Source organism: Diceros bicornis, chromosome 3, assembly GCF_020826845.1.
Source record: "Diceros bicornis minor isolate mBicDic1 chromosome 3, mDicBic1.mat.cur, whole genome shotgun sequence".
In the NCBI taxonomy this organism is placed as follows: Eukaryota; Metazoa; Chordata; class Mammalia; order Perissodactyla; family Rhinocerotidae; genus Diceros; species Diceros bicornis.
Window position 1 is genome coordinate 31,806,647 of NC_080742.1, and position 12,658 is coordinate 31,819,304.

The 12,658-nt window shown below is 33.1% G+C and overlaps 1 protein-coding gene across 2 annotated transcripts in view; it reads left to right on the top strand.

Annotated features, from left to right (window-relative positions):
* Positions 1-12,658, top strand: part of CASD1 (CAS1 domain containing 1) — a 56,057-nt gene that overhangs the window by 15,515 nt on the left and 27,884 nt on the right. For both annotated transcript variants that reach the window (XM_058525714.1, XM_058525705.1), the window contains exons 4-10: positions 1,945-1,989; positions 3,023-3,085; positions 7,482-7,526; positions 7,970-8,093; positions 9,143-9,357; positions 10,979-11,401; positions 12,443-12,532. In XM_058525714.1, the coding sequence (XP_058381697.1) occupies positions 1,945-1,989; positions 3,023-3,085; positions 7,482-7,526; positions 7,970-8,093; positions 9,143-9,357; positions 10,979-11,401; positions 12,443-12,532 (1,005 nt within the window). The remainder of the gene's footprint in view (positions 1-1,944; positions 1,990-3,022; positions 3,086-7,481; positions 7,527-7,969; positions 8,094-9,142; positions 9,358-10,978; positions 11,402-12,442; positions 12,533-12,658) is intronic.

Sequence of the window (12,658 nt, forward strand, 5' to 3'; positions counted from 1 at the left end):
TATTGGGAAATTAGGGCATTAAGTCCATTTGAACATGGACTGTATGTTAGATTAGATAATATTTTATCAAGTTTCAAATTTATCAGGTGGGTTATCATACTGCGGTTATGTAAGAGAATGTCTATGTTCTTAGAAGATACACATTTAAGTATTTAAGGGTGAAATATTAGGATGTCTGCAATTTACTTTCATGTGGTTCAGCAAAAGAGAAAAACTATGTATATGTGTGTACAGAGAAACATGAAGCTAGTGTAGAAAATGTTAACAATTGAGAAAGAGTGTTTGGGTGTTCGTTCTAGTTTTGTCAACTTTGCTGTAAGTTTGAAATTTTTCAAAAGTAAAAGTTGGAGAGAAAGCCGACAACACTAAACAATATATCATTTAAGGATGCATATACATGTGACAAAACTATGTAATAAAAAAGAAAGCAAAATATAAACAAAATTTAAGACAGTGGTTTCCTTTGGGTGAAGCAAGGAATTAAGAGAGTGAGGGGTCCACATAGGTCATTCAGTGTGTTGGTAATGCTCTGATTTGTGCTATGGATTCATGAGTGCTTATTTATTTTTACTATACTTGTGACTTACATATGTGTGGCATATTCTCTTATATATATCGAATGTTACATTAAAATAAAGGAAAAGAAGAAAGAGATTGAGTTGAATTAACTGAGTTATGCAGAAGAAGGAAAAAGAAAGTTCATGACATTATTTCTCTGAGGAAGAATTTTAACAAGGTTGGGATGGTGTAGGAGGAGGAAATCACCTGTGTGATTTTGTCTGACCCAGTGTTTCCCAGACTTATTTGACCAAGGAAAGTCTTTTCATATAACATACCTTAAAGTTCCATTGAATTAATGGTCTCAAGAGTCCTTTCAGGAAATGATGCTTGAGCAGGACTAACAAGAATTTTAAAAGTTAGCCTGTTTATAAAAGCAAACTTTATTTCATAGAGATATAAAAATAAATACTGTCTGTCTGATTACATTAATGAAAACATTTCAACCTGGGTTTTAGGAAGAGAATTAGCTTCTTATTGACGACCTCTATCCCCCATTCCACCTTGGATTTTTTTTCCCCCACCCTGGATTTTTAACTCTGAAGGGATTTCTATTCTTTACATGGAACGCTTGGTTACAAGAAGTTGTCTCCAAATTTTAATTTTTTCTACAACTGAACTATTTATCTACTGTCTTCAAACTGAAACCTATAATAACCTAGAGTGATATATGTCTGCTCCATTCAGACAGGACCTATACTAGTATATTGGTGAGAATGGACTAGATGTTGCTATAGCAACAAACCACCCTACAATCTTAACAAAACAGTTCTTTTCTCACTTAGTGCTGCATGTCCTAGGTGGGTTGGCAAGAGGCTTTGCTCCATGCAGTCATTCAGGGATTCCTGCTGTTGGTATTTTTACCATCTTGTAGTTGTACTGTTTGGAACATTCAGCCTCTCAGTCTCTGCATCAAGTTAAACCAGAGGCTAGAGAATTGCCCTGAGAAATTCAGCCTGGCATCATATCTAACCACATTAAATTGGCCAGAATTATCCATGTGGTCCTGTCTAACTGGAAGGGACTCAGCAAATGTAGGGGAGCAATCCATCTCTGCTATACATAAATAATACTAGGACTAAAGTGGAATTGTGGTAAGCTTGGCAAAAAGATAATTTATTTAGGCATATTCACATACCTACTTGTTTGTAGTTGAGGTTTTATCTTTGAATTACGTCTTAGATGTTGAAAATCACATATAAACAATTTAACTAGTGTCACTTACTTTTTGGTATTCTATGCAGGTCTTTTTCCCTTCAGGTTGAATATGGATAATTGAGATATGGTGTGTAAATAAATTTAAAAAGCAGCTAAAGGGAGAATTATTTACATAAAATTAATCTGTACGTTAATATTTCTCTGTTGTCTCTCCTTTTTTTATGGCAGCACGAAAACATTCCTTTTGAAGATAAGATTGCGTCAGTTAAAGTAGTAAGTCCATGTAATAGTAAGCTAAATGTTATAATGTTGAAACTATATTCATTGGTTAATTTATCTGCAGATCAGCCAATCCTTTGTACATACTAAATATATTTCAGTGTATTGAGAGTAGATCAGAATAATAAAATAATTGAATAAATGTGTTCACCGTTTTGTGTATTAAAATAGAAAATTTGGTCTCAGATTTTTATCAAGGAAAAAATAATCTTGTAAGCTAATTTGAAACTAGTATGTGTTCAAGATTAATGTCCATAAAAGAATATATGTGAATTTTCTGAATTTCTAGTCACAGTGACTTCTCCTAGATACTGAGAATACAGTGGGGATCAAGACAAAAATATCGTATACCTGATGGAGCTTGCAAGTCATTATAGTTTCCTACATTCAGTTAAATGTGGGATAAGGATGGCAAAAAAGGAAAAGTGGGGCATTAGGAACGTACAGAGCAAGGAATTAAAGGTAGTTTTCCTCCTTGAGGAAGTAATGTTTTAACCAAGGCCTCAAGGATAAGTAGGAGCTCTTCAGGCTCAGTGGAAGAGTTTACGAGCATTATAGGCAGAAGAAACAGTATGTGCAAAGTACAGGAGAAAAAGGAGCACATAGTGCATTCTAGAAGCTGAACGAGAATCAAGAGGGTACTTAGAGCAGGGGGGAAAGTGGCAGGAGAAGAGGCAGAATGTCTAGGCAGAGGCCAGATCCTACACCTTCTTAGCAATTTTAAGGACTTTGGAATTTATTCTGAGGGCAATTGAAAGGCCTTGAATATTTAAGCAAGGATGTGGCAAGATCAGATTTAAATTTTTAAAAGATTACTCTGGCTAAAATGTGGAAAGTAGTTTAGAGGGAAGCAAAAGTGGATACAAGGAGCACTATTGTGAGACTCTTGCAAATTGAGAAGGGAGATGAAGATATCGTAGACAAGGTGGTGTTTTAAGTACTCTGTAAGAGATATGTTAATGTTTATTTTGAATGGTGGATATAACAGTTTCTTTGACTTTTTCTTTTCTTAACATTTCTCTTTTAGGATTTTCTGTGGCATCCAGAAGTTAATGGTTCTATGAAACAGTGTATCAAAGTGTGGACTGAGGTCTGTATTTGAAAATACAGCCTTTCTGGTTTTGAGCAACCAGATTTTTAAAGCTCATGAGCATCCATTGTTTTTCTCCCCCTTACTCACTGTGCCACTTGCCCGTACTTCGTACCAGCCTTCCTGATAGCAACTAAGCTGTGCTGGATTAACTCTATCACTGTACTCAGAAGAGCAGTTTTGATCTAGTATCTCTGCTATCACCATTCTAACCCTAAGGCCATTATACTTATACCATACTTTCCAGACTTAAAATTTTCTGTTACTGCTGTAACTCACTTAATTCAAACCCAGGTAATCTTTCTAGCATAATACGCATTCGCTTGAGCGTTTTTCCACTTCATCCTTCAAACTCATGCCCAGATACTTCAGGAAACTTTTTTCTTAATAGCCTGTTTTCTTCCCTTTTGTCATTATATTTGTGACCAAAAGTCCATCCTAGTATGTTTTGGCTCATAATGTTTAAAGATAAATTAGGTATAAGGGCAAGCGTGCTATTAACCTCAGAAAAGCCCTAAATTCTCACAAGTCCTCTTGAGAATCGCCACAGTAGACTCCATATAGCTCCTTGTCAGTCCTTTAATTAAACCTATATTCTTTCCCAGAAGTATTTGCATTTGGGGTGGATACAGCAATATTCAATTTTGTTGACCTTGTTTTGTTTAATTACTTGTGCTGCAATGGTATTTTTCTTTGCTTCTTTTCACAGTAAATGTTTAGTACTGCAACTACATCATACATCAAATAGGCTTCTGTAGGACCTGGTGAGAACTTAGTCAACATTTCTAACTTTGTTTCTTTGAGAAAGTATTTTCAGGTTTTGAAAAACCAAACATGCAGACAACTTCTAGAATTCAACTTTGTGGTAAATTGGGTCTCACATAATTAATTGTGTTTTGTTTTTATTGATAAGTTTTTAAATATCCAGAAGTGTAGAATAATATTATATGTATATTTCAAATGATTTAAACATACGTTTCATATTTGTGCTGGACCCAAAAGTATATCCATTAAAGTAGTAGAAATTCAGTTAAACAAACATTAATACAATATAATTTATAAGTCCTGCAAGATCACAGAAAATCCTTGTTATTTACTAACCTGGGATATATTGCATATCCAGATTTTCAGTTCTTATAATTTGCTAAAACTAGTTTTTGGAGCTTTAGATTCTATTGTCGACCTCCTTATGATTTTTGGTCTAAAGAAAAGATTCAACTTTTTAAGGTAGATGGCCATGTAATTACGTAAAAATGATTAGTTGATTGGTTTCATTCATTCAAAGAGTATGTATGTTTGCATGTATTTATGTATTTATGTTTGACTATTTCCATAGTAAGCTGCTGGATCCTAAGAATACAAAGATCCATATTTTAATTTTTTATGTACTATTGCTAGCTTTGTGCTGAGTTATCAGGAATGTGGCTGGGAATTAGCCCCAGTCTCAGCCCTCAGGGAATTTACAGTCTAGTAGATAGTGACTGTTTGATGAATAATGATATGATAAGATGAAGAGTAACAACAGGATTGAGCACAAAGGACTATGAAAGCACTATGGATAGAAGCACTAAGGGTCGGGGTTGGTTAGAGTATAGGTGATGATCTAAAAAAGCTTTACCAAGGAGATAATATTTCCAGAAGAACTGTGGGTTAGAAAGATATGCTTGTTAACTGAAGTAGCCTTATAGAAATCTACAGGCATAAAAACAAAGTTTAATTTAGATGAATCTACTGTTATTCAACAGATATTTATGAATCACTTGCTGTATTCCAGGCACTAGGCTACAGACTGTTGATACCCTGGTTAACATAATAGAGTTCCTTTCCTCAAAGAGCTTCTAGATGAGTGGCACATATAATTAAGGAAGCAATGTGACAAGTGCCAAAATAGGGAAAGTACAATAGGATTACAGAGGATAGGCACTAAATGTAATTTTTAAAGTTTTCAGATAAATTGACCTTAAAGTTGGATCTGGAGTGAGAAAGGAGGGTTATTCCATGCAAAGGAAATATAGCATATGCAAGGATGCTGAAGATAGAGTATAGCCTATTCAGGGACTCACTAGCAGTTTTAGTGTGGGTAGAGCTAGAATTCAAAGTGCTCCTTTATATATGTTTGATTTGGTTGTTAATTTCATATGCTTCATTTTGGGAGAGAGTGGATAAGAGATGAGGTAAGCAGATACCAGATTATGAATAATATCCTAAGCTGTATTTGGTAGAGTGTAGATTTACTTTATCCATTTTTTGATTACTTCTAAACACTTCAGTCTATATTTCCTAAAAATAAGGATATTGGGTTGAATTTATTTTGAGGGTAGTGGAGAACCACTGAAAGTTTTAATGAGGAGAAAGATGAGATATAGTGGGGCAGTAGTAGGAAACTAGGCTAAATTGTGAAAAAACCGGCAATTTAGATTTAATTCTATAGGTGAATGGTGGTCATTAAGAAGTCTGAGCTACTTAGTGGATTTTGGGAGTCTTGCTATGGAGTGAGGTGATATTTGACGTTACTTGAATGGAAGGAATTGAATAGGCAGAGAGTTTAGGGATTAAAGAAGAGAGTTTAGGAATGGAACTATCAAAAAGATTCTGAGAAGAGGCAGTAAAAGGGGTGAAAGGAAAAGCAGGAGAAGAATAACTGTAATCTAACACACAGGGAAGGAGAGAGGTTTAAAAAGTGGATAGTCGGTAGGTCACTTTAGGAACTAGATACGGTAGAATGAAGCGACAGGATTGCGCCATCCAGAGTTCCTTAGTGGACTCTGAGGGCAGTTTTACTGGATGGCGAAGCCCAAAATCAAAACGTGGTAAGTTGAGACATAAATGAGAGAGAAAGAAATTGGCACAGTGAGGGCAGAATGCTCTTCCAAGTAATCTGTTGGTTAAGGGTGTGAGGGGGAAGAATTTGAGAGTGAGACAAGGTCGAAGGAACATTTTTTGAGGATAAAGATGATTTAACACTTTGTAGATTGAGGGAAGGAAGAAGAATGGAGAAGGAGGATGAAACTGATGATACCGAGAGTTAAAGGAGATAGTCCATGGGTATAGTCCCAGAAGTAAAAAGGGAGGGGGTATACACCCAGAGTAAGGGATTAGCCATTAAGAAGAATAGGGACATACTTCCTTTACTCTCTTGTCAGAGGAAAAGAGGCTGGGTGAGTATATGGGTAGGGTTGTAAGACTGGAAGAAGAAAGGCAAGAGCACACAAGCCGGATTAATTCTGTTTTTTCTATGAAGTTTGAGAATTAGACTTGATGCCGAAAATGAGGAGAAGGAGGACAAGAAGGACGTGTCTAAGGGAAAATAAGATTTGGGATAACCACTGTGAAGAATGAGAAAGGGAGCCACCTAGGGATGAAGGAAAAGTTTCACTAAAATAGCAATGTAAAATGAAGCATGCTACACTGGAAATGGGAATATCTCTGAAGGGAGATATTTTGATTTTGTTATTATTCTTCTCTGCTTTCATAGCTTTCTACACTGAGTATGTATTACCCTTATAATGAGACAGTAACTCATTTTATATGTGTATTTATGGGGCAGATTTTTTTTCTAATTTTTTAATTTTTAATTGTGTCTCGTGCACATGATTGTAATATCAGGTCTTCTATGTTGTGGAAAGTGCATTGAACTCAGGAGTCAGAAGACTTAAGTTCTGGCTCTGTTCCTGCCCGGCCTCAGCAATACCCTTTAAACATTTAAAATCTGTATCCTTGTTTTATAAGATATGTATAGTATCTTCCTGCCTCACAGGTGGCAAGAATCTATGTTAAAATGAGCTTATTTAAGAGAAACTACTTAGTAAATTACTAAGTTCTATATAACTGGTAATATTATTAATAGTGCAGTTTGCATTTGGTGAGGATTTCTACCAAATTTCCCCTGTTTTTTCCACATTGTGGTCTATAATAATTGTCAGTTTATTTTGTTAAATATGTACTGGATTTAGCTTTCCCAAAAGATTATGTTTCTTTAGAGCACTGGCCTTGTATTTTATTTAACACTTAACTGTGTACCCTGTGTGCTTTCAAGAACACTTTTTGATTGGCTGACATAATATCCTAGAGCTTTAAGCAATTTACTCAGAATTTAAAATAATAATAGGCCATTTAGATGTCAGTTGTATTTTTTGGTTTTTCTTTTTTTTGAAGAACACCAGAGAATTACCCATACAAGCTTCATGGCATTCTGTATAACCATGTAACCATGTGAGGTTTTAGGCACTGGTTGTCCATCTTGTTATGACAAGAATCCAATAAGTAACTCTAGAAAATTAAAATTCGTTTAGAAAGTAGAAGAACTTAAATTTAAGGGAAAAAAATCAAGTGATGTTACTTGTATTAATTCCCTGAACTGGATATAACACTATTATAAAGATTTTTCTTTCTTTAGGATTCTGTTGCAAAGCCCCATGTAATTGTCGCAGGAGCTGCCACAGTAAGTTATTATCTGTTATTCTTACATAATGATTTTTGTTTCGTACTTAAGAACATGCTAAGAAAAAGTTAACTTATGTTAAATGGAAACCTTGATTGTACTTATATTTTAATTCCTATTTCTATTATAATTAATGAGACTGATGAATTTTAATAAAAAGATCTGAATGAACTTAGGAAATTTGGTGTTAAATGTCAATATTATTTTATATCTAAAATTACATTCTTCTTGAATGTTATACATTGAAAGCCTAATTTTATATCAGCTTTTTCTAACTGCCTTCATCTATTTCATGAAATAACTTTACCATATTTTATTCTAAATTGAATAAAAATGGGACTTATCTTAAAATAATAACCTTTGTGACGATAGAGTAAATTATATACTTTAATTTTTTTGTGTGGTAAATACTGAATTACCTCCCAATTTTTACTTCCTCTTAGTGGTCTATCAAGATTCACAATGGCAGCAATGAAGCCCTTTCCCAATATAAGATGAACATTACCTCCATAGCACCACTTCTAGAAAAATTGGCAAAGACTAGTGATGTTTATTGGGTCTTACAAGGTAAGGGATGAGTAATGAAAAAATGTCATTTTGTATATATTTTGAAGCATAGATTTTTATTATCTCTTATTTCATGAAGCAAAATTACTGTTTTATCTGAATAAATTTTGAAAGAAGATTTGCAAAGTTAGAATAAATTTGAGCAATTTGCTTTCCTTTTTTGAACTTAAGCAACAGACTAATAAATATGTCAAAAATGCATAATAAATAAATAAAAATACCCTCCAAAGAGGCTTAGCAGAGAATGGCTGCAGAATACAACAGAGAGAATACATTCTAAAAGCAAAGGAGGTGTCTATCTCTGATTTTTTATTTCTTACAAAGTATAATTACTGTGATTGGGAAATATAGGAGAAAAATTATTGTCTGTTTCATAATATTAGACTCATTAGAAGCAAATACTCTTTGGAATTGACAGAATGTATTTAAATTCATACCATCTAGTTTATACTTGGTAATGAAATTCTTTAAGAGAAAGTTAACATTAGATCAACTCATTTCAGGAGTTTATTGAATGTCCGTTATTTAATGCTTAGTACAATATGAAATGCCATAGGTATTTTAGCAGTTCAAGTTGTCAGAAACTCTGTGGTTATTTCCAAGTTGAATGTGAAGCTGAGAGAAATAACAAGGGTAGGGATAATCTGTTAGACAATCCCTTATTTTATTTCAAGATACATTGTTAACCTTTTACTAAAATTTGAAAAAGTTAAATTTAAATTATTTATGGTAAGTGATAAGAGACTTCAATCCTTTAAACTCTTAAGACATACATAAAAATGTTTCCTGAAAGCTGTGTACCTAAGATAGAAGAGGGACAAAAGTTCTTTAAATTTGAGGGAGATATTGGTTGATTAAAAGATTAAATGTAAGATAGGAAATCTATTGCAAACCTTGGCCAACTTTATTTTAAAGTGAATTATTAGGTGCCTGGAATTCTCTGAACTTGAACAACAAAATATGAAATGCAGTCAACTAACTTGTATGATCACAATTTCTACCAATAGGGATGTTTTAATTGTGGTTTTAAAAATGTATTTCATATGCAGATCCTGTTTATGAAGATCTGTTAAGTGAAAATAGGAAAATGATCACTAATGAGAAGATAGATGCCTACAATGAAGCTGCAGTCAGTATCTTGAATAGTAGCACCAGAAATTCTAAATCAAATGTTAAGATGTTCAGTGTTTCCAAATTAATTGCTCAAGAAACCATCATGGAATCTTTGGATGGCTTACATCTTCCTGAATCAAGCAGAGAAACTGTAAGAATTCTTGTATCTGTCAGTAAATAGAGACTATAATATCTAATTGGTTGTAGCTGTAAGTCACTATAACATGGTAATAATTTATTTTATTGCAATCTTAACTACTTGTAGTTATTCTATCTAAACATACATCTAGAAATAATTTTGCTTTCTATCACCTAGCTGAATATATAAGTGAGAGTTTTAGTACACTCTAAGAGAGAAAGAAGTTATGGAAGGGAGAAAATGAAACTTCATTTATTGAGTGCTAGTCATTCTTAATATACCTTCTCTCATAAGAAGCTTATAAGTTCTCAGCACACTCTTGTTTGAAAACTGCTGCTTTATGTTCTCCTTGCCTTAAGCCTGAAACTTACAAGATTAACTTCTGTGAAGAGCACATTTTTTAATATGTAGAATAATTTTTATTGTTTCTTTATAGTTCTTGACACTAAGCATTATTCAAGGTACATGGTAGATACTGAGCAAATCCAGACTGACAGATGGGAAGAGATTTTAGATTAAGTATAAAAGAGAACTGCATAATTATAAATTTTCACACAAGTACAACAGATATTATTTAGAGCTAATGTTTTCTTATAAAGCAGTGATTCTTAACCTTTTTGAGAATCACATAACCGCTTTGAGTATCTAATAAAAAGCAACGGTTCTGTTGTTTGGCAGAAAAATGCGTATGTTTGCATATACACACACGTGGTTCTCCATATACTTTACGGGGCTTTATGGACCCCCTGGAACTGGTTAAGAGCCTTGGGATGGAGTTTGCAGGCTAGCATCTGCAGGAGTGCCAGGCACAGAACTTCCTGAAGTCTCAGGGCTAAAAGGATGAGATTTTCTAAATAGTTGAGTACTCTGAATGCTTAGGCTTAAATAATATAATCATCTTGGAGTTTCAAAGATGCGTAAACTAAAGTTTGTATAAAACTAGATTTAACTGAACCTTCAACTAGACAGAATCTTGACAACTTGCCTAGAATATTTTTATTATAATGAAACCATGTCAAAGATTCCACATTTAATTTAACATTAGAAATCTTAAAACTAGAATCCTGAGTGGTCTATAAACTGTAAACCAAATGAAAGACATATTACAAATATTGTTAGCTAAGAGTTAATTATTTTTTGGTGGCAGTTATTTTACTTTTGTTTTTCACATCTAACGCCTGGGACTCTATCTTAAGTATCCTGATATCCTCTGTATTGAAAGTCTGCTAATGAAAATTCTTGGTCTTTGACATCTGTCTGTTTTTTTGCGTGAAGGTCACAGCCTGTTAGCAGCCATGAAATCAGTTTTTTTTTTTAAAGACTAGAATAGAAAATATCAGAGTGCATTCCAAGTAATAAGGATAGCTATTGTTTCCTGTATGTGTGTTCTGGGTCACATTGTAAAATGAATTTTTCATTATGGATCGTAGCCCAAGAAGTTTAAAAAACCCTGAACTAGCTATTACAGGTTGAAGGAACACCATTATTTGCGTGAGTGTTTGGGAAATGGTAGCAAAAAGTACAAGAGCATTTTGGTTTCAGTGCTGAAAAGTCAGTAGTATTCACAGGAGAAAATCTAATGTGAAATATATTACTGGCAAGATAATAACCAAATAACTTGATTTGTTCACAGAGTGCAATGATTCTTATGAACGTGTATTGCAATAAGATTTTGAAGCCTGTAGATGGTTCCTGTTGTCAACCTCGGCCTCCTCTTACTCTCATACAGAAGCTAGCTGCTTGTTTTTTCACTTTATCTATTATTGGATATTTAATTTTTTATATAATTCATCATAATGCTCATCGGAAGAATAAGCCATGTACTGATTTGGAAAGTGGAGAGGAAAAGAAAAATATTATCAATACCCCTGTGTCTCCATTAGAAATACTTTTACAGTCTTTCTGCAAACTTGGCTTGATTATGGCTTATTTCTATATGTGTGACCGTGCAAATCTGTTTATGAAGGAAAACAAATTCTATACACATTCAACTTTCTTTATTCCAATTATCTACATCTTGGTTTTGGGAGTATTTTACAATGAAAATACTAAAGAGGTAAGAGTCATTTTCTTTTTAGCTCATGTTATTCTTCGTATCTCATTACTCTCTAGATTAAAGAAATTATATCATTTATCATGCCAGAATACAAACATGTATATAGAAGAAGAATATTGCAGTTGTAATTCACTTAGTAGACTCTTAACTGTTCGTTTTTTGAAACAGTTTGGAGGAAGTTCAGAGTCTCATGACAGTTGTTGGAAAGTTGGAAAATAATGACCTGTGAAAAAGATGTCATGACTTAGTGTTATTTTGCCTGCATGGGATGGAGAAAGTGAAGGCACTCCCAATTTTGTAATGGTCTTCAAACATGAGATACTTTTATGTTCTATAAAGTAAAAAAATATAATTATATTAATAAATGCCTATATGCACATATATTTATATATTTGTACAGTCAGATGTATATATACACAAATTAGAACTTACATAAAAATGTGGGCACTATTCGCAATATTCTGAATTTCTTGTTTTTGCATTGCTGTAATTTCTCAGAATATTAGTGTAACTCCTTTATAAGGCATGACTTATTTGAATTAATAAATTCTATTGTAAGAAATAACTCTCATATGAGGATGATTAATCAGTTTTTCATCTCCAGTGAGAAAACTGGGGAAAATAAACTATAATAATAGAGCTTTTCTTTCACAATAAAGTGTAAGAGAACTATAAAATTTTTTCTAACTGAAATTCTAAGATTTTCTTAAAGAAAGTTATAGAATGCTATCTTTTAGATTTACAAACACATCTGTCATGGTTTAAATGTAATCCAATATAAAACTATAAGTATCAACTTAAATATTTAAAATATCTTTTAGTTTATATTAGTTTTCAAATTCATATTATATTTGAAATAGTTTTATTATATCTTTATCAAGAAATGAAATGACAATCTTTAATAACTGTTTTCCCCCCAAGGCTCTTTTGACAGAAACATTAGCTTTATATTCTGTAAGAAAAATTTTCACGTGCTTAATATATACTGTTCAAATAATAGCTTCATGATGAATTTTAAAAGATTTTGGTTCTTTTACACAGACTAAAGTATTAAATAGAGAACAAACAGATGAATGGAAAGGCTGGATGCAACTTGTGATTTTAATTTATCATATATCTGGAGCAAGTACAGTAAGTATTTTACATATAATTTCAGAAAATATAGTAAATAATGTCACTTTAATGTTTCTTTAAGGACACCAACTCTTTTGTGTTTGGTATTCTCACCATTTAGAGACCCTTCTTATTTCCCACCCA